General features: G+C 34.3%; 4 protein-coding genes across 6 annotated transcripts; 1 reads left to right on the plus strand and 3 right to left on the minus strand.

Moving 5' to 3' along the window:
* Window positions 1-98: 98 nt before the first annotated feature.
* LOC109170025 (probable uridine nucleosidase 2) lies at window positions 99-3017 on the minus strand. Of its 3 annotated transcripts, XM_019318946.1 has the most exons (9): window positions 2836-3016; window positions 2544-2659; window positions 2269-2328; window positions 1709-1894; window positions 1530-1634; window positions 1314-1410; window positions 776-883; window positions 539-674; window positions 99-408 (listed from the first exon to the last, which is right to left on the minus strand). In XM_019318946.1, exons 1-9 carry the CDS (start codon window positions 2882-2884, stop codon window positions 300-302), a joined length of 966 nt encoding a protein of 321 aa, XP_019174491.1. In that variant the 5' UTR covers window positions 2885-3016; the 3' UTR covers window positions 99-299. The 3 variants fall into 3 exon arrangements, with proteins under 3 accessions (XP_019174491.1, XP_019174492.1, XP_019174493.1); XM_019318947.1 differs by lacking the exon at window positions 2544-2659 and having other exon boundaries at window positions 2836-3017; XM_019318948.1 differs by lacking the exon at window positions 2836-3016 and having other exon boundaries at window positions 2269-2381; window positions 2544-2609.
* A 786-nt stretch (window positions 3018-3803) lies between these two features.
* Window positions 3804-4653, minus strand: LOC109169933. The gene is made up of 2 exons (XM_019318848.1): window positions 4587-4653; window positions 3804-4336 (listed from the first exon to the last, which is right to left on the minus strand). Exons 1-2 carry the CDS (start codon window positions 4612-4614, stop codon window positions 4059-4061), a joined length of 306 nt encoding a protein of 101 aa, XP_019174393.1. The 5' UTR covers window positions 4615-4653; the 3' UTR covers window positions 3804-4058.
* A 4393-nt stretch (window positions 4654-9046) lies between these two features.
* LOC109169843 lies at window positions 9047-9424 on the plus strand. Its single transcript, XM_019318731.1, has one exon. It carries the CDS (start codon window positions 9047-9049, stop codon window positions 9422-9424), a length of 378 nt encoding a protein of 125 aa, XP_019174276.1.
* Window positions 9425-11490: 2066 nt separating this feature from the next.
* Window positions 11491-17494, minus strand: LOC109169661 (poly(ADP-ribose) glycohydrolase 1). The gene is made up of 11 exons (XM_019318523.1): window positions 17056-17494; window positions 16774-16962; window positions 16552-16655; window positions 15801-16005; window positions 15260-15364; window positions 14315-14433; window positions 13944-14087; window positions 13458-13602; window positions 13112-13312; window positions 12290-12352; window positions 11491-11823 (listed from the first exon to the last, which is right to left on the minus strand). The coding sequence occupies exons 1-11, from the start codon at window positions 17302-17304 to the stop codon at window positions 11650-11652; spliced, it is 1698 nt and encodes a 565-aa protein (XP_019174068.1). The 5' UTR covers window positions 17305-17494; the 3' UTR covers window positions 11491-11649.
* Window positions 17495-18294: the final 800 nt, after the last annotated feature.

Consider the following 18294-nt stretch of genomic DNA (forward strand, 5'->3'; position numbering starts at 1 on the left):
AAAAGCTTTTTATGAGTACACACAAAATTTTCATTTTATGAGTACACAAAAAAGTATTACACTTGGTTTCACACATTTAGTGTTAATGTTCATCGTTGTAAAGTCATTTTCACCTCTAGACAGAGATGGAAAAAAATGTTTAGCACATTGGCAAGTTTGCCACCACACATTTCAACACTGAACTTAAATCTAATCTCAGATTCAATTACCCTATGGAAAGCTATGCAGTTCATTCAAATGTCTAATACCAGGTGAAGGAGAAAACCTTCAAGCACCAGAATGTTATTGTTAGCTCATAATCACGAGTTCATCAGCCGCTCCATCACCAACTTCACAACAGCTGGAGCATCAACTGTGACCGCCACTTTGACTGATGGGTTGTCGGTCCATTCAGTGACTTCCGCGAACCTTGTTTTAACAACACAAGTAATAAGATACAGACAAAGATAGACTACACTCACAAGGACAATTTTCTTGAATTATATATAAAAAAAATTGTGGAGTACAAGCTGCTGGACGGAAGTGGGGAGGCAACTACCTTTTCTGTTTGTTGTAGAATAACGTGAGACCCTTCGTGATGCCAGTTGTTTGGACCCGAACAGCACCTTCCGTGTAGGTAATCAGGGAAGGATCAATAGCAACAAGCAGAGTAGTTGGATCGTGAAGGTAAACACCTATACAGAGCCAAAATGTCAAGCTAATTTCAAAACAATCAGCATACTGTTCATAGTAAAACACCCCGGCATCTCCTGGTTCAATCTTCATTGAGACAAACCTTTTATATTGTAGGCATCATGGTGATAATCAAAATAGACATCCATAATCTTGCTTATGTATTTAGCAAATTTTCCATTTGACTCAGCCAGCCTATCACGATCAGCATCTGAAATAGAAAAAAAGTTGAAACTTGGATGATATAAGGCGGGTTTTAAGTTCAATTCTAATCAAGGCTTGGATACTACGGCTCCTAGCTCCAATAATGATAATCATGATACAAATATATGATTCAGGTATGAATATAAATTATATAATTAGCTCTGATGGAAGTGTAGGGTGATATTTGCAGAAGAAATACATTTCCATTTTCATGCCCAAAATAAAAAATTATTGTCTTTGAGAATTTCAAATCATTTCTTTTTGTTTGTTTTTCTCTGGAAGTGAGTATGCACAAGAACCGGAGTGTTCTCCCCGCAACTCTGACCAACTGACTTCTTGAATCTCGATAAAATGTGGTCAGAGCCTAAGGGAGAACACGGTAAACAGAGGACAGAGAACAACCTACATAACATGCACAATGAAGTAAAACTCTTTACCCGTAAGCACAACTTGGTGTGTAACATTTATACCGACAGCCAGAATATCAGCACCGCTTGTGAACACTATATCAGCTGCATCTGGATCTCCAAAAATCTTTTAATTTGAAGCCCAACAAAAAGAAAAGAAAAAAAGCTTGAGCATGGATGTATATCTACGAGAAGAGCTATAAAAAACATTTAGTCACGAGCATGGATGTATATCTAGGAACTTACATTCGCCTCAGCTGCCGGATTCACATTTCCATTGACTGCAAATGCACCACCAAGAATAGCAATTTGGCCAATGTTTTTAACAAATGCGGGATCTCTTTGGATTGCCTGTGACATGTAGATTTAACAACTGCTATTTCTAATTTTGTTGCATACTTGAGCTAAGAGGCCAAGAAACGAACCAATGCAATATTTGTCAATGGGCCCAACGCCACGACAGTGACTTCGCCTGGGTAAAGATTGGCTTGCTGGACAAGAAACTCAGTAGCATTCTGTTCAATAGCTTTTCCTTCCGGTGGAGGAAAGTCTTGGTTTCCAAGTCCATCCGTACCATGAACAAAATCAGCAATTCGAAGCTTTGTACCATTCTTCACATGTAAAAATATGAACCCACCATAAATAATACACTAAAGCATTAAGAAAACATTGTATAATGTCGCTAAGCCGGAACTCATAAGGAGAAGGCAAACATGTTGGTAAAGTTAAATATCTTTCACTATCAAGAAAAGCATATTACACTTGAATACCGCATCGCATTATCAACCTTATGATAAATTAACAAAACTAACACTATAGAACTCCAAATGCACTTTCCCCTACTTCCCATGCTTCCACCCAATACTACCCTACCATATAACCCTAAACGAGTGTTAAATCAGTCAATTGCAGGAATGATTCGGGCACAATAGATCTACGGAGCATAATCCAACAAGACAAACAATCTAAAGAAAGCGGAACATACAGTGATTGTGACATGAGATCCTTCAGCCACTGGTATGTCTGTCCTCCCAGCTACTTCCAGCTGAATCATCATCAAGAATCAAGATCCAAAAATCAACATTTATAACAACCTAGCTGAAGAGACAAAATTATGTGCAAATATGCATTGCATATCATAATCATAATCCTAATTCAGACTCCTAATCCAATTCATTGCAACAAAACGCCATCAATTACTCAACTAAGCATAAAGATTGAAACTATGGACAGTATGAGCGATGAATTGAGGGATTTTACCAAATGCAAGGCATTTCTGGTGGCAAGAGTAGTGTAAACATTGCCATAAATAGTAGTGAGCCCAATCACCTCCACATCAGGGGATTGCAGAGCCACAAATATTGCCATGGCATCATCTATTTAACAAATTTTAATGTTAAAATTTTCAATTCCACACGAAATTAACCCTAAAAAAAACCTTGGAAGGTTCAGCAGAAGCCAAAAATCCCATTTCTGATACACACCCAAATGGCAGCCCATTCCAAAACTTGTAGCTTTAACTACTATGAAGGAAAGAAGAAAGAGATAATACCAACGCCGGGATCAGTGTCAATGATGATCTTCTTGCGTCCATTCGTCATGTTTGGTTATCCCAAATCTCTGCTACAACCGGAAGATTTTGGAGATCCCAAAACAGGTTTGGAGCAGCGGTGCCAAGCTGTGGCAGTTATGAAATTCACCGAAACCAAACATGGCCTTATTGTTACTTGAAATTCATAAATTATTGCTTCCATGTGCAATGCAAATATTATACGCAACTTTAAAAGTCTATTTATCTTTATTATTTTCTAGTATTATAATACTTGAAAAGAAATATAGCAAAAGGATAGTTGCTTCCACTTTGCGAAGTGCATCATGACTCAGGAGTTTTGGCTTATTAGAAAATTTTAATTTATTTATCATTTTTGTATTAAACTATTGAGATTTTTTGTTGTACTAATTTACTTTTTTATTTTGGGTGACCGACCCTAGGACAATGCCTGCGGAGAAAAATTTGTAGCCATCGAATGATAGTTGTTGATAGATGATCACAATGAAATAAAGTAGTATATGTTGTTTATAGTGGATTGACTATATGTTGCTTAGAAGACTAATAAACCATTCTCACTAGGAGTTAAATTTGTAACCAATAATATACACGTATGGGCAGCTGAACTGGTCATAGAAGTGATGTTTGGAAAGAATGACCAGAGATTGAGTTTTAATAACTGCAGTGTGAGAACAATCTCTCAAAGTGAGGGGTGATCCTTGTGATTACATCCTTCCAGATGCTCTGTCGGGTCGAAATGTGGGGCCCTTAGGGTTAGGGTTCAACTTTTTTAAATATATTATACATAATTGTATAGTGTCTGCAAAGGTTTCAATAGTATCTACAACAGCATTGCAACAGAGGTTACATAATCCTATGTTCTGCAGAAAACATAGTGTTATAAAATGAAACTGTGGTTGGTTCTCAGTAACATTGAATGACAATTATTTGTGCAAGAATCAGACCACCCTCCCCCCAAGAAGTTAAAAAGAGGTTCTGGGCTGAAGAACAAAACTTTTACTACAAGAAATGCAAAACATTCATCAATAGAAACAATTTTATTTTTGCAGCATAGTCCAAGTTGAATCCTCTGAAGAACTACACATTTGTGGTGAGAATTTTCCCTTCCTATTCCTAGAAAAGCAAGGTTCTTGATTGCTTTTGCAAGCAGTGGTAACACTAGATGATTTTTACTGTATCCCATTGCTTCATTTTCTTCATCTGTCTCAGAAATCTGATTTGATTACTCCATCCCGCCACGAAATCCTCATTTTAGACTCTGATATTTTGCCTGATTTAGGATCTGAGCCACTCTTCTCCCCATCAGCGTCGCCACACGAAGGTGAAAGCCAGTGCATTGAGGCCTCAGCAGGCAGTGGCACTAAAGAATCTGCCTTCTCATCATCAATCATCCCAATAATGCAGCTTTTCTTGCTAGATTTCTCATACTCCAATGGCACAGTAAGGATCCCGATAGGCCTGCGTTTTCGTTTGTTACTGATTCCTGAGAGAACATGGCCGGCACTATAACAAGGTGTGACAGCAGAAGCAGAGGTTGCAGATAACACATTACATTGAATCTCAGGAGATACTGAGGGCTTAATAGGAGGAGTCTTGACAACATTAGTACTAGTTTTTACACTTGAAGAATCCTCTCCAACATTGTTGTTACCCTCACAATCTGGGGCAGTTTTCCTTTTCCCAACAGGTGTAAAGTTCTCTGAACTACTATCATTACTATTCAAATCTAATACCTGAATGGGGTTCTCCCCAGTCTGGCATTGATGCAGGCGAGATGCGTTCTTCTGGGGTTTCTGTGAAACCAAAATGTTCTCTTTGGTGGATTTCCATCTCTGTTTCCCACTGATCGCAGGAGAAGAAAGTTTGGGTTTTTTGTGCTGATCATTTCCTGAAAGAGACGAAGAAGAAGAAGAGGGATTGTTAGAAGAGACTAGAAAATGAAAGCGGGGGTTATGGCCGCCATTAAGGGGAGATGAATTGGGAATTCCATTGGAACCTAAATCCAACAATGGACTTCTAATCCTCTTCTTCTCATAGTTTTTCCTCTTCTGGGGATCTGGTTTCATGCTCTGATCTCTCATTGTAAAAACTACAAAGATCAACAACTTCTCAGGCTATGGAAAACACCATTTTCTTTACTGAAATCTGCAGAGGAGAGATTTTTCATTTCGGCTACTACCGGCGAAATCGCGACGATTAAACAATTAAATATGGAATTTAATCGTCGGCATTACATTCAAAAATCAAACGCAACGGGACGAGAAGACAAATTCGTCGCTAATTGGGATTTGGGCCTAACTTGAGATTTTCCAGAATGGCCCATAATACTGCAAGCTTAGCAATCCTTATACCATGGATAAGGACCATAGTACACTGTGGACCCTGGTGCATGTGTATGTCTTATGTTGTGAATTTTTTATATTTATATTATAAAATTTTGTATCTTAAAATAATAAATTATGTATGTGAAACAAATTAGTAATTATGTTTTATGTTATAGATTTTGTTTAATTGCTGACATATAATAGTGTGGGCCTGGGTCAGACCAACACAGTACAAACTACTTTATTTTACACTATTACTTGTTAGTAATCTAATTAGGGCCACACATTATTGTATATCCTATGTAGTCTAATATATCATACTATGTATTCATTTTGATGATTTAGTGTGAGATTTGGCCACTTAACTAGCATGTAGTGTGATGGGGTTATGGGTGGTCATACGTTTGAATTCTGGTGGTAGGGACTTAAATTTTTTGGACTGAAAATCTTTGAAAAAGTATATAATAGACACTACCTTAACTTCCAAAAAATCATGAGTATTTTAAAAAGAAAAAAAAAAAGTGGCAAATACATGTGACTTGATTTTATAAGTATATTTTATAACACTACTAGTATGTTCTAGATATGTGATATAATTAATTTAATGAGGTTGTGCCCTGGTGGGTGCATTTGGCAACTAAATGAAAACTAAAAAGTCTTTGTGCATTACAATCCCTTTGACTTCCAAGCCGGCCATGTACTGAAAATGAAGTGAATGCAGCCATGGTGTGCAAGTGGCTCTTAATTTGCATCTTTCTTACAACAATTTCCTCAAATAGATCAAATGAAATTTTGATTTTGGAAAACTTCTAATACTTGTCCAATACCCTTTTTAGATAGAACGGAGGGGGACCTGAGGGCAACATAACGCTAATAGCATCTTTGATGAACTCTTCGCGATTTAATCATACTCATGATGTCATAAATTAAACCAACTCGTACAACACTCTCATCATGTGAGGATTCTCTTATTGACTCTAGACCTTTAGTTATTGTTCTGGTGTATTGCCAACTTAACAAAACAAATCAACCAAACTCCCAATAGATGTACACAACTTTCACCTCCCAATCTCTATTTATCATATGTTTACAATTGACGATGATATCTAAAAAAGGTCTCATGGTAGTCTAATGCCAACAATCCACTTAATCACTCTATCCGATCCGAGTCAAATTGAACCTTAATCTTTCTGTAGCCTCTCATCCATGCACATTCCAAATCATCCCAAATCGCCGGGCTTTCAATGACAAATATTGACACCTTATTCTTGCTAATAAATAATCACATACATGATGGAACACTTCCATTAAAAAATAAAAATAGGTAAAGTATACTCTCTCTACATATATAAAATTTATTACGTTTAAATTAAATAATAAGGTGTCATATTGAATTTTATGGAACAGATGTATAACCACAACTCCACTTATAATTACTAAAAGTATGATGTTAATTATACTATAGATGATCATATTCATGCCACTCTTTAAATCTTTTAGTAATGCCTTCAAGTTATAACACTATCTTTAATCAAAGGGAACTATGAATATAGAATTATAGAATTAGCTTAGCGTGAGAGATAAGTAAGCTCAAGCAAGCATTTGGAACAACTATATAAATGAGTGATTATGATGTATGAACTAATATCTTGAGGTAGTATGCGTTATTGAAACATTCAAAATCCGAATCATTTTTGCTTATCCATTATCTCTTTATATATATATATATATATATATATATATATATATATATATATATATTAATGATCAAATGAAAACTCGATCTTCTCCCGTGAGAACCTGCGAACCAACACACACACACACACACACACACACACACACACACACACACACACACACACACATATATATATATATATATATATATATATATATATATATAGTTCACGCGAGAGGGGTGAGATTTGAGTCGTTGATCTAATTTAGATCAATGGCTTAAACTGAAGGAATTTATTTTTATTTTAAAAAAAAAAAAAAACTGACTTCCTGCTAACCTGCATGCAAATGATCAACGTACTGTGTCAAACCAATGTACCTTAAGATATAAAACTACGCACTTTAAGTTTTAAATTGATGTACCTTAAACTAGAAAAGTGATGCACCTTAAGCTTTAAACATACGTAGCTATAAAACTACGTACCTTAAACTTTAAACATACGCACTTAAGTTTTAGACTTAAGCACTTTAAGCTGTAAACTTAAGCTCCTACAACTATAAACTTACGCACCTTAAGTTATAAATTTACGCACTTAATCTATAAACTTATACAAAATTATCATAATGCCACCATATATTTTTTTACCTATTACCGCACCTGATCATATATATATATATATATGTGTGTGTGTGCGCGCGCGCGTGACATTCAAAGCATGCTTTTCTTGCCTTTATGCATATATAATGTGGTGCACAAATTTTTCTATGCAATGTTGGACCGAGTTGTAATATTTGTCTTTGCTGACTTTGTTATTGGAGGGTTGGTCGTCCGTAGTGCATAATTCTGTATAATGTATATATATATATATATATATATATATATATATATATATATATATATATATGTCGACTTATTTAGCTTAGGTAACAGATTAGGTAAAGAAGCGACCTCATATATTATATCCACTTAGACTTTAATCACGTACAGACCCTTCTATCTATCTATCTATCTCGATCAGCATATATATCTGATCTAGATGTATATACACCAGATCAGATTACAAGTAATAATGGGTGATAGAAGGTGGGTGAGAGAAGGTTAGGTCAATACTCAATTAGGATTGATACTTATTTGGGTACGTAAAACTTTGGTACAAATCCACTTCTAAATTTACATAAATATATAGTTTATCTCATCAAAATTTATATTTAATTTTTTTTTTTTCCTTTGATAGTTGATACTTAATATAATGTACCCATTTAATCTTCTTTTTTTTTTTTCTTAACTATTTGATATTATATTTCTTTTCTTTAAATTATGGAGTACTTTTTTTCAACCATCATTTTCTCTTTCTTTAGAGACTAAGGCATTGTTTGGTAACATAGTTAGTTTATTAGTCAATTTTGACTAATTTAATCACTATAATTACTATTAGACGTTTGACTTGGTTAAATAATCAATATAAGTGTTTTATTAATTAGCTTTTTGTTACAAATTAATTATTGCTCCAAAATGCTAAAATTCAAAAAATTGTTCAAATTAACTTTTAGAGAAAGTCATCATTTTACATGTAATCAACTATCATTCAAGTTATAGTGCATAAAGGATTTAAATTAACATAAACTATACTAGGAATTGAAGACTTGTGTGACGGGATTAACCAAACTACACATAAATGATAAATTACACTATAAATATTATATGTGATGACGAGCTTAATCAAATCACACAAAAATAATAAATCGCATTAGAAAGACCCTGTGCGATGAACTCGATTAAGGCTTTAACAAATAAATAAAGTCGTAAAAATTATACTGTAATCCACTCAATTAAGTATACCTTTTTCTAATGATGTTATCTAACAACTAAGCTAGTTCAACTATTATTATTTTAAATATATTGGATAGTACGTTCTTCCCCAGCTTGCCCTCCTATAGCTTCTAGAATATTTAGTTTCTTGATTAAATTTTATTTCATTAAAAAAATGATGCCTTCAAGAAATAGACAAATAATTTTCAAACTTGGAAGCATAGAGTGGTGGTGGTCCAATGAAGGATATAAATTTATTGAAAAATGAACAAAAAAAAAAAAAAAACTTGCAGGCAAGCTTCTTCACCAACCCCATAATAAGTCTCATCAACAAAATATTCTCTCTTTCTTTTCTGCCTCAAAGACAACAACAACGACATTAATGGAGGGTCTGATTCCGTTGGTTTACCGGACTATCAAGAGAACCAGAACTCGCCGGCAATACCAGTGTCTCTCCCCCGCCACCGCCGCCGCGGACGGCGCCTTCAACATACAAGATTTCTATCCAAATGGTTATTACGGTGGCGGCGGCAATATGATCGCCGAGAATGATTATGATTATAACGGTGATCGTCGGAAGGGTGCTGCAGAGAGCGTGGGCGCAGATGGGAGGAGACACCGGCGACACATGTCCCTCCAAGTGGAATATTCCGGCGGGTTTTCGCCGGAGCGTGGCGCAGCCGCTTCTAATAAGTCGTCCAAACAACTTGTGAGGTTCAAGAGCCACCGGATGTTCTCATGCGTGACCGGAGCATACTAAGAGAAGGACAAGCTTGAAAAAAATGTGTATATTTGTGAGTTTTTATTTTACTTTTTTTTTACCTGTTTGTGATTCAGGTTTGATCATGTAAATATTGAACCATAATATTGTCATCCCAAGTGAGTCAAAAATTGACTCGAAAACCAAAACAATTGAAGGATGTGATTCAGTATTTCAAATAAAAAATATATTTCGTTTCAATAAAAAATTTAAACTAACAATTAAACTATATATATATACGACTTGATTGCTTTCGATATACATATATATTTCGACTTGATTGTTGTTCAATTCAAAAGGTTAAATGCAAGCAAAATTGCATCACTAAAGCTTTCACCTTTGTTTTTTTTTTTTTTTTTTTAATTAAATTAAATTTATATATTGAAGTATTTGGGTATTGGCAATCAACAAAACAATCCAAGGACCAATTACATGATGATCATTTTAGGGATTACTTTCATAGTTTAACAGTATTTGCCATTAGAACATTTTTATAACGTTAAATATTAAGAATACAGATTATTATAAATAAATAAATAAATAAAAGACAATGTCATATACTTTTTTTAAAATAAAAATATACAATAATATATTTAAGAAAATGTCATTGTTATTTTTTATTTACAATAGTACACAATCTTATTAATAAATGGTAAGGTGCTGCATGGAAGAGTTTAGTGCATAAAAGCCCTGTTTAGTAAATGGTTGTTAGCGGATAGCTGTTAGCTGATTGGGTTAATTAGATGGTATAACTAGTTGATAACATTAACTAATTGTAGAAGGTGTTTGATAAATTAGCTATTAGCTGTTTAATTGATATAATTTCTTTTATCAAAAAATTTGAATTTTAACATTTTAAAGTTGATTTTTTAACCAAGTCAAATAATTAATGGTGGTCAAATAAACTAAAATTGATTGATAGCCTAATATTTTACCAAACAGGGCGAAAGTCCAAAATGTTGTCTTCAGTTCTAAAAGTTTACAGAGGCTAGAACGTAAGTCATTAATTAGAACCACTTGTAAATTGGGTGCGTTATTAGTTGGCAATAATGACTTCTATTTTTCCGATGTTTTCTTGTGACGACTTAGCTTGCTATGGTGGATGACCAAATCAAATAATACAATTAAGTTTGACAAGTGGATGAAGCTAGCAAAAACGTTTTTTTTTTTTTTTTTTTTTTTTTTTTTTTTAATAATGAGATAAATTCAGAGTCATTTTTTGAGGGTGTATATTTGAGTAAATCATATTCTTTTGTAATAATTCGTAAATTACACATGATAGTAAACTGCATTAGGAATTGATTACTCTATTCTTAGCAGCTGGATCCGTTATTCATTCAATGGAGACTATTATTTCGATAACCAAATGTGCTTTTTTATTAGGTACACTTTCACTTTGTGGTATTCCGCCCCTTGCTTCTTTTTGGTCAAAAGATAAAATTTTTAATGATCTTTAGTAGGTTTGAAGTTCTACTACATGAACTGTTAATTTCTACTTTTGTTGTGACAAGAAATAATAACTATCTTCATCCTCTAGGTCCCAAGAAAAATGTCAACATAAAAATTTTTTTAGTGAGGAAATAAAAGTGAGTATAACTTAAGAATCTAATTATCTAAGTAGTATTTTCCTAATCAAATGAATATATAGGTAACGTGACACGTCAAAAATTTTGTGGTCGAACAAAATAAGCTCATCACTTTAAATAAACAGTCACAAATTTAATTCTACCCTGAGATATATGCAAAATAATAATAATAATAATAATAATAAGAAAAAATAATGTGATGTATAGTTAAGAAAATCATATAAAATGTAAACATTTAATATACCTTATAAGTTATAAATGTACAAATCATTTAGCTTTTCTTTAGTCATACAACAAACAAAAGGACAATTATTCTATATGATTATTTAGACAGACTAAGTAGTTTAATCGAGAGAATAGTGTGAAAGGTATAATCTCTTTTAGAAATTAGAACTTATCTGATTGAGTCAAAGTGTTTGCAGAGAAACTGACAAATTCCACCAACTATTAGAACTTAGAAGGCAATTTCTAGAGAACTTCTGCACAGACCCTTCTCTAGTTTGAACTTTCAGCAAGTATATTCAATGCACAAAGTAACATGACTCGCAACACTAATTTTTAAACTCATTAAAATTAAACAAAATCAATTGGTGAAGTTTATACAAAGATTATGTAACAGCACAATGTACTTAAAGGAGATTAAGGTGTACTAGCGTTGTCCAACTCCATGGCCTCAGGCGAGTGCAGTGATGGAAGTAGCCAATTGAAGAAGCTAAGAGAGGTTTCTCCGCTTAATCTCCGCGATGAGTGATCCACCAACATATTCCAAAGATCCCCGACGGTCCACTCATGGGATATGATCCATTGCACCACCTGCAGGATATTACAAAATATTACAGAAAAATGTCGTGTGATGTGTGTGCATGCCTTTTGCCCCCCTTCCATTAAGAACTGGAAAAACAAAGGTTTTGATGTTCCCGTATATACAGGCAACATCAGAGGCAGTGCGAGCTATGCATTCACAAAGGCTTTAAATAAGCCAGGTTCACAAGTTCCTTGATGAACATCTCTGTAAATTCTCATATCAACCTACTCCGTATTTATTTAACTCCCACTTCATTTATCTTGCCACGTTTTTAAAATATGTATGAAGCAACAATAAATGCACTGTACTACTTTACCCCCACATACTATTTCATACAGATTAACTGGAGTATCAAATTTGTAAAACGGGCAATAAGCGTGAGTGTGTGTATTCATGTGTAATGTGTTACATTCCTCTTGTTCTGCCAGGTATGCATTGCAAGGAATATTTTTAAGATTTCAGAATGAGGTGTACCTGATCTAGCAACTGCAGTGGTTCCAAATCAAATGTGTAATACGAGATAAAAGGTCTCAGTGCCTGAAAACAGAGAAAGGGAAATTGATGCTAATCAAACTAGAAAGAGAGGATTAAAATACCTGCCCACTGCACTTGTGACAAAAGATCCATTCATGTGAGATTCATAGACAATGAAATTTTAATGTTGTCAGATGAGTGAAATGTGAATCTATCTAGAAACTATACTAAGGGAAAACCATGGAAGGTTATCAGCAATCTTTTTCTTAAAAATGATTTTTTCATTAAAGGCAAATCAATTGGAATGCCTTTGAATTTTAATACTGAAACAAATGAAGAAAAAATGGGGGAGGGAAACACAGCCAAATGCATGAGCTCCCACATTAACATGTGTTACAGAGATTATTAGTTTTACACAGCCATAGGAGCTGTTTTTGAGATAAAAATCCTGAGAAGGTCACAACTCGCAATGGAGCAAAAAGCAAATGTTACTATCTCACAAAATTTACTAAATGGAGGATTAAAGCTCATGTTTTCCCACATATGGATTGGTGTAATTGACTTCCCTCACCTTTATATCTATGCTACACTCATACTTATTATATATATCCTTCTTGGATAATACTCCAATGCAGAATAGATATAAAGGTGGGGAGGGATTGGTGTAGAGTATGACCACTAGGGTTAAGGCTTTACAACCAAAATTTGAAATTTTGAGAACACATTTTATCTATGTCACCAACAACATTGAAGGGAGTAATGAAACTATTATGAAGAAGAAAATGCTGACAGGCATACCAAAAGAGAATCAAGAGATAATACCTGAGATGCAGCAAGCCATTGTATCATTGCTTTCAGTTCAGGATCCCCACCGAAAGCACCACAGCCCCAATTACCCGTTACAATTCCAATTTCATTTCGAGTTCCCAAAACCTGAGAATTTTCATTCTTATGGTTTCTTTTCAGCAGGTTGCCAGAATTTCCTTCCATTGCTTGAAGTGAAGTTGATGGGTGTTCAGGAGACTACACACAACAATGAAAAATATGTCCACAAAGAGAGTTAACAAATAAAAAGCCATAAAAGTCAAGAATGCTTGTAAGGTGTAAGTAGAGAAAATTGACAAAAGTGATGAAAAGGGGAAATTTAGAGTTTGAAATGATATCTCACCGAGAGATTATCTATGGACCTTTCACTTGAGTCTTTATCACCACAACCATTCTGACATTCAAACAGTGAACCAGCTTGACAAAATTGTTGATGGTGATGAAGGTTAATTTGATCAGAGAAGCCACAGAATGCCTTGTTCATCTCCCTGCCAAATTGGTATTATCCATGTGCTTAGTCATTATGACATGCCAGAGTTGAAAGGCAATCCAGTTTTCTGAAGTCTTAAAGCAAACTACTTGAATGAGCTCCAGTTGGAAAATTTGTGTCTAGAAAACATACTTCATGATTTTCTAAGTACCATGTTATGCTATATGGGAGTTCCATCACACAAATATCTGCTCACTTCGAAATTTTTTGAATAGAAACAAACTTCATGTTTTTTTTTTATATGAATCATTTTGGATGTGCTATATGGGTGTATAAATATTTCTTATTATTTTATTATCATAAATAAAAATTTACATAAACTGCAAGAACCAGACATACCGGAGAAGACATTCAAGTTTGTATTGTCTCTTTCCGGGGCTACATAATGCATCTATTGCAGTAATCCTCCTCTTACGCCTTCCAAGATGATCAATGCACTTTTCGTCCACATAGTTGCCACAAAACCGGAACGAAGAAGCATATCTATATAATATATATATATATATATATATATATATACAATAGACAAAAGAAACTTGCATAACCAGAGAGTTAAAAGAACAAGAAACAGAAACACATTGTCCTGAGTTACTACACAGTGAAATAGGCAAAAACGATGATCAACTTCAGAGTGAAGTTGCCCTCAGTTGCATACTGTGAGTGACAATTCCTAAATGAAAACAACATGGACTAAACTCTGTTATACTCACCCTGTATAATTTGAAAATCTTTCAGTACCAACAATTTCTATAGCCTCATTGTCTGACATTGCAGGCAAGAAAAGCATACCAGAGATTAGCTCTGGATTGATCATGAAGCGAATCTCTTCCTAGACAAGATAGTTGCAAAAATATATCTTAGATGACTTTTTCCTCTTTTTTTTAAAAAAAATAAAAAAATAAAAAAAATCATCAAGATAGTAAGGTTGCTAGAACTTATTCAGAAGAGACATTCAATAAACACTAATGTACAGCATAAAAAATGAGCAATGCAGGCTTAAGTATATCGGTATATCCTAAAAGTGGAATCCATTTCCCAACTCCCAAGTTCTATCATGTATGTCTTCTATTACTTTTAACTACTATCAGAATCTTTATTTGCATTAAAGCCTAAAAATGTCATTGTATGTAACTATGTATCCATGATAACCACAACCTAGACTCCTAAAGAACTACTAAAACTACAAAAATCACCATGATTTACTGAAACACCAAAAGCCACTGTTAAAACCCCTTTACCAATAAGCAACAAAATGTTTTTTTTTAAAGTGTATGTACGACTATATGTAGTTGGGCTATCCTTCAAAAATAGTTGAATGGCTCTTTTTACATTGGTTCTTCCAATCTACTTTAATGACAACAACAACAACAACATAAGAGCAAGAAGAAGAAGAAAAAGAATCAAAATAAAATGATACTTAGAAGTGACCCTGATTATTTTTCAATTTGTCCGCTTCTCAAAGTATAAGATACTACCAACACCAAGAGCAAAGAAAAAAAAAAATCATTAAAGGCAACCTCAACTTATAGGAGGAGTAAACATAACTACCATTTCTTTTGTCAATGCAAGAAGAGTCTATATATGCTTAATAAAGTACACAGTAAACAAATAGGACACAAGAAAAAAGATAGACTAAAGGAGTGCACTTAACGAACCTGGACACAACCTCTACTAAGAGCACCACCTCCTATATACTTGTTTGCAAAATCCACTTCAAGAGCCTCACTAGATTGATCTTCAATTAAGCCTGATTTAAAAACCTACAAAGAACCACAAGCGTTCCATCTATTTTACTACATAACAGCAATACAAAGTTATGATATCATGGTGTTGTGCTCCCTGTAATCCTGCATCCTTAAATATTTGTCAATAGTCCTTTTGAGATTAAATTTAAGTCTATACATTTCTTTTCTTTTCTTTTTTGTTTTTCATTTTTCTTTTTGTCGGGCAAACTACCTCCCGTAATACCAGCCACACCGAATTGGAATTAGAAATGCATATGTTAAGTCAACGGTGACAACCTCTGACTAAAAGAATAGATGGTTACTGTCCAATTGCTTAATTGTAAACAATTAGGTCATGGTTTAAAACTTTAAACGCAAGGAAACAACCTCACTAAAAATATTACATACAACTTCCACTACAGACCTCACATGATGCCAGAACTGAGTCCAAGCTTGTTTCTTAAGTTCATACCTCAAAAGGGCATAGTGAAACAGTAGATTCACTCCAAAAACTTGGTTCAGGATAAGATATGCAGAAGGGATCAGACTCCATTGGAAGAACTTTACGCTCAAACGAGACATTGCCCATTGGTGTCGATGAGCATATCCTCCCAAAATAGTGTACAATGCACCTTAATTTATGTTCAAGTTTCTCATCATAATCATCATATAGATACCTAAAAATGCATATATCAGATGACTCAGGTTATCTCGGCGACAAAACTAAGACACCAAATTACCAAAAAAATGATCTTAAAGCACCACATAATGACATCCAATGATTGCATGAACTTAATAAAATATCCACCCCTCAACTATATGGATCATGATATAAGGTTACTTAATGAATTTTAAGGATACTAATAACCTAAAGAAGATGTTGTCAAAATAAATAAATAAACAAGCAAAAAAAAAAAAAAAAAAAAAAATTAAACAAAAAGGCCCTCCAGTAACACCAACAAGGCAACAACTCCTAGATATGGCAGCACCAAAGATCATAAATAGGTTGGCAATACTTCACTCCATTCTACTCCTAAATAAAATTTCTTCTTTAACAACACAAATAAGAAAAAGAAAATTGTGACTTCAATAAAGTAAAGCATTTTTCATTATATGGTACATGCATAACTAACCATGAAGATGTACAGAAGCAAGAGACAAGATGAATAATAACTATGCCATCAATAATACTAGAGTAACAATAGACAGCTGATGAAACATACGCAAACATGCGATCAAAGTTGATCATTGGGAGATGTTTGGCACCTCTAGAACTTGTTGGAAACAAGCAAAAGAAGGCACAAGCAAGAAGAGCACCAATCAATTCCTGAAAATAATAGACATCAAAATCACAACTAGTGTCACTTTCAATTCATAAATTTCAGCATCTCTGTTTCCCATGCCTCATAAAACATTGTGAATTGAACTTTTAGTAACCAAGATACCTGACTGAGAAACACAACTCCAGACTCTTGTGATTCCAGTAAACGAAGCCCGGTATTGACTCCGGTGACAACGCCGCCATCAGCTTTCTGATAGTGAGTCTCCAGCAGTGAAGGAAATCTCAAAAGCAAATTCGCCAATCCCGGCACCACATCTTCGAACCATTTCGAAGCTTCAGCCCTAGGAATCAACTGTTTAACAACCAAACTCTGGCACTTTTCATGGAACTATCACAAAACATTGTACCACTAACAATAACTTAATCAAACGATCAATTAGCTTACGTCATCGAAGAAGATTGAATAGCCGTCGGAAGCGGAGGCGGCGAGGGAAGATGCTGGGAGGGAGAGGGAGTTCCGGATGTCGGAAATCGCAAGGAAAAGGACTTCTCCGGAGTCAACATTGCTGTGCCTAGGGCCTTGCGAGAGCGCTTTGAGGGCTTCGACGACGGGCGGTGGCCAGAAGAGTGAGGATGATCGTTGAAGCAGTGGCAAGTAGGGGAGGATTGACCTTAAGTCCTCCCTATTCTCCATTCAATTTTTCTATTGAGCAACTCGATAGTGTTCGATCGAGGCGGGCTCGGAAATTGCCCGCGGAACAGAAGCTCCGGCGAGTTGGTTTGTGCAGGCTAAAACTTGACTTGTCCCGAACTGAACGGAAAATTAAGATTACTGTATACTACACAAACGCCCGATCGCCGTCAAATGTGACATGTTTATTAAATAAACAAGGGCAGAGACGTCAATTTAATCCTATGTTAGTATCATAAATTTTTTAAAAAATAAGGTTTAAATTGATCATCGGAATCTAAAATTGTAATTTGGTCACTGAACAAAAAAAATACAATTAAATTATTAAATATTGTAAAATTATACAATTTGTCTCAAATGACCTATAATAACAAGTTACTTATAGGTAATTAGTTAAAACTTTAAAAAAAAAAAAAAAATTACCACCAGATCCATGAAGGGATAAAGGCAACGGTCATGGCTACCTTCATCCTTTCAAGCTTTAAAAAAAAAAAATGAAGGGATGAAAGTAGACGGCTATGATTGCCTTCATCCCTTCAAAACTCTTTTTTTTTTTTTTTAATGTATGATTGTCTTTATCCTTTCAAAATTAAAAAAAGAAAAAATGAAGAAATGAAAGAAGCCATAGTCATGCCTTCATCCCTTCAAAGCTTTATTTTATTTTATTTATTTATTTTAATGGAGGGATGAATTATCCCTTCATTAAAAAAAAAAAAAAAAAAAAAAAAAAAAAAAAAAAAAAAACTTTGAAGGGATGGCATGCCTTCATCCCTTCATGGATCTGGTGGTATCTTTTTTTTTTTTTAAATAATTTTAGCTAATTACATTTTGGTAACCTGTTATTGCATGTCACTCTGGGCAAATTGTTTGATTTTACCGTATTCAATGACTTAATTATATTTTTTTTTTCATTCAGTGACCTAATTGCACTTTCAACTTACGTTCAGTGGTCAATTTGAACATTATTCCTTTAATTAAAAAGCTCTTGATTCA

This window comes from Ipomoea nil, unplaced genomic scaffold (assembly GCF_001879475.1).
Source record: "Ipomoea nil cultivar Tokyo-kokei standard unplaced genomic scaffold, Asagao_1.1 scaffold3321, whole genome shotgun sequence".
NCBI lineage: Eukaryota > Viridiplantae > Streptophyta > Magnoliopsida > Solanales > Convolvulaceae > Ipomoea > Ipomoea nil.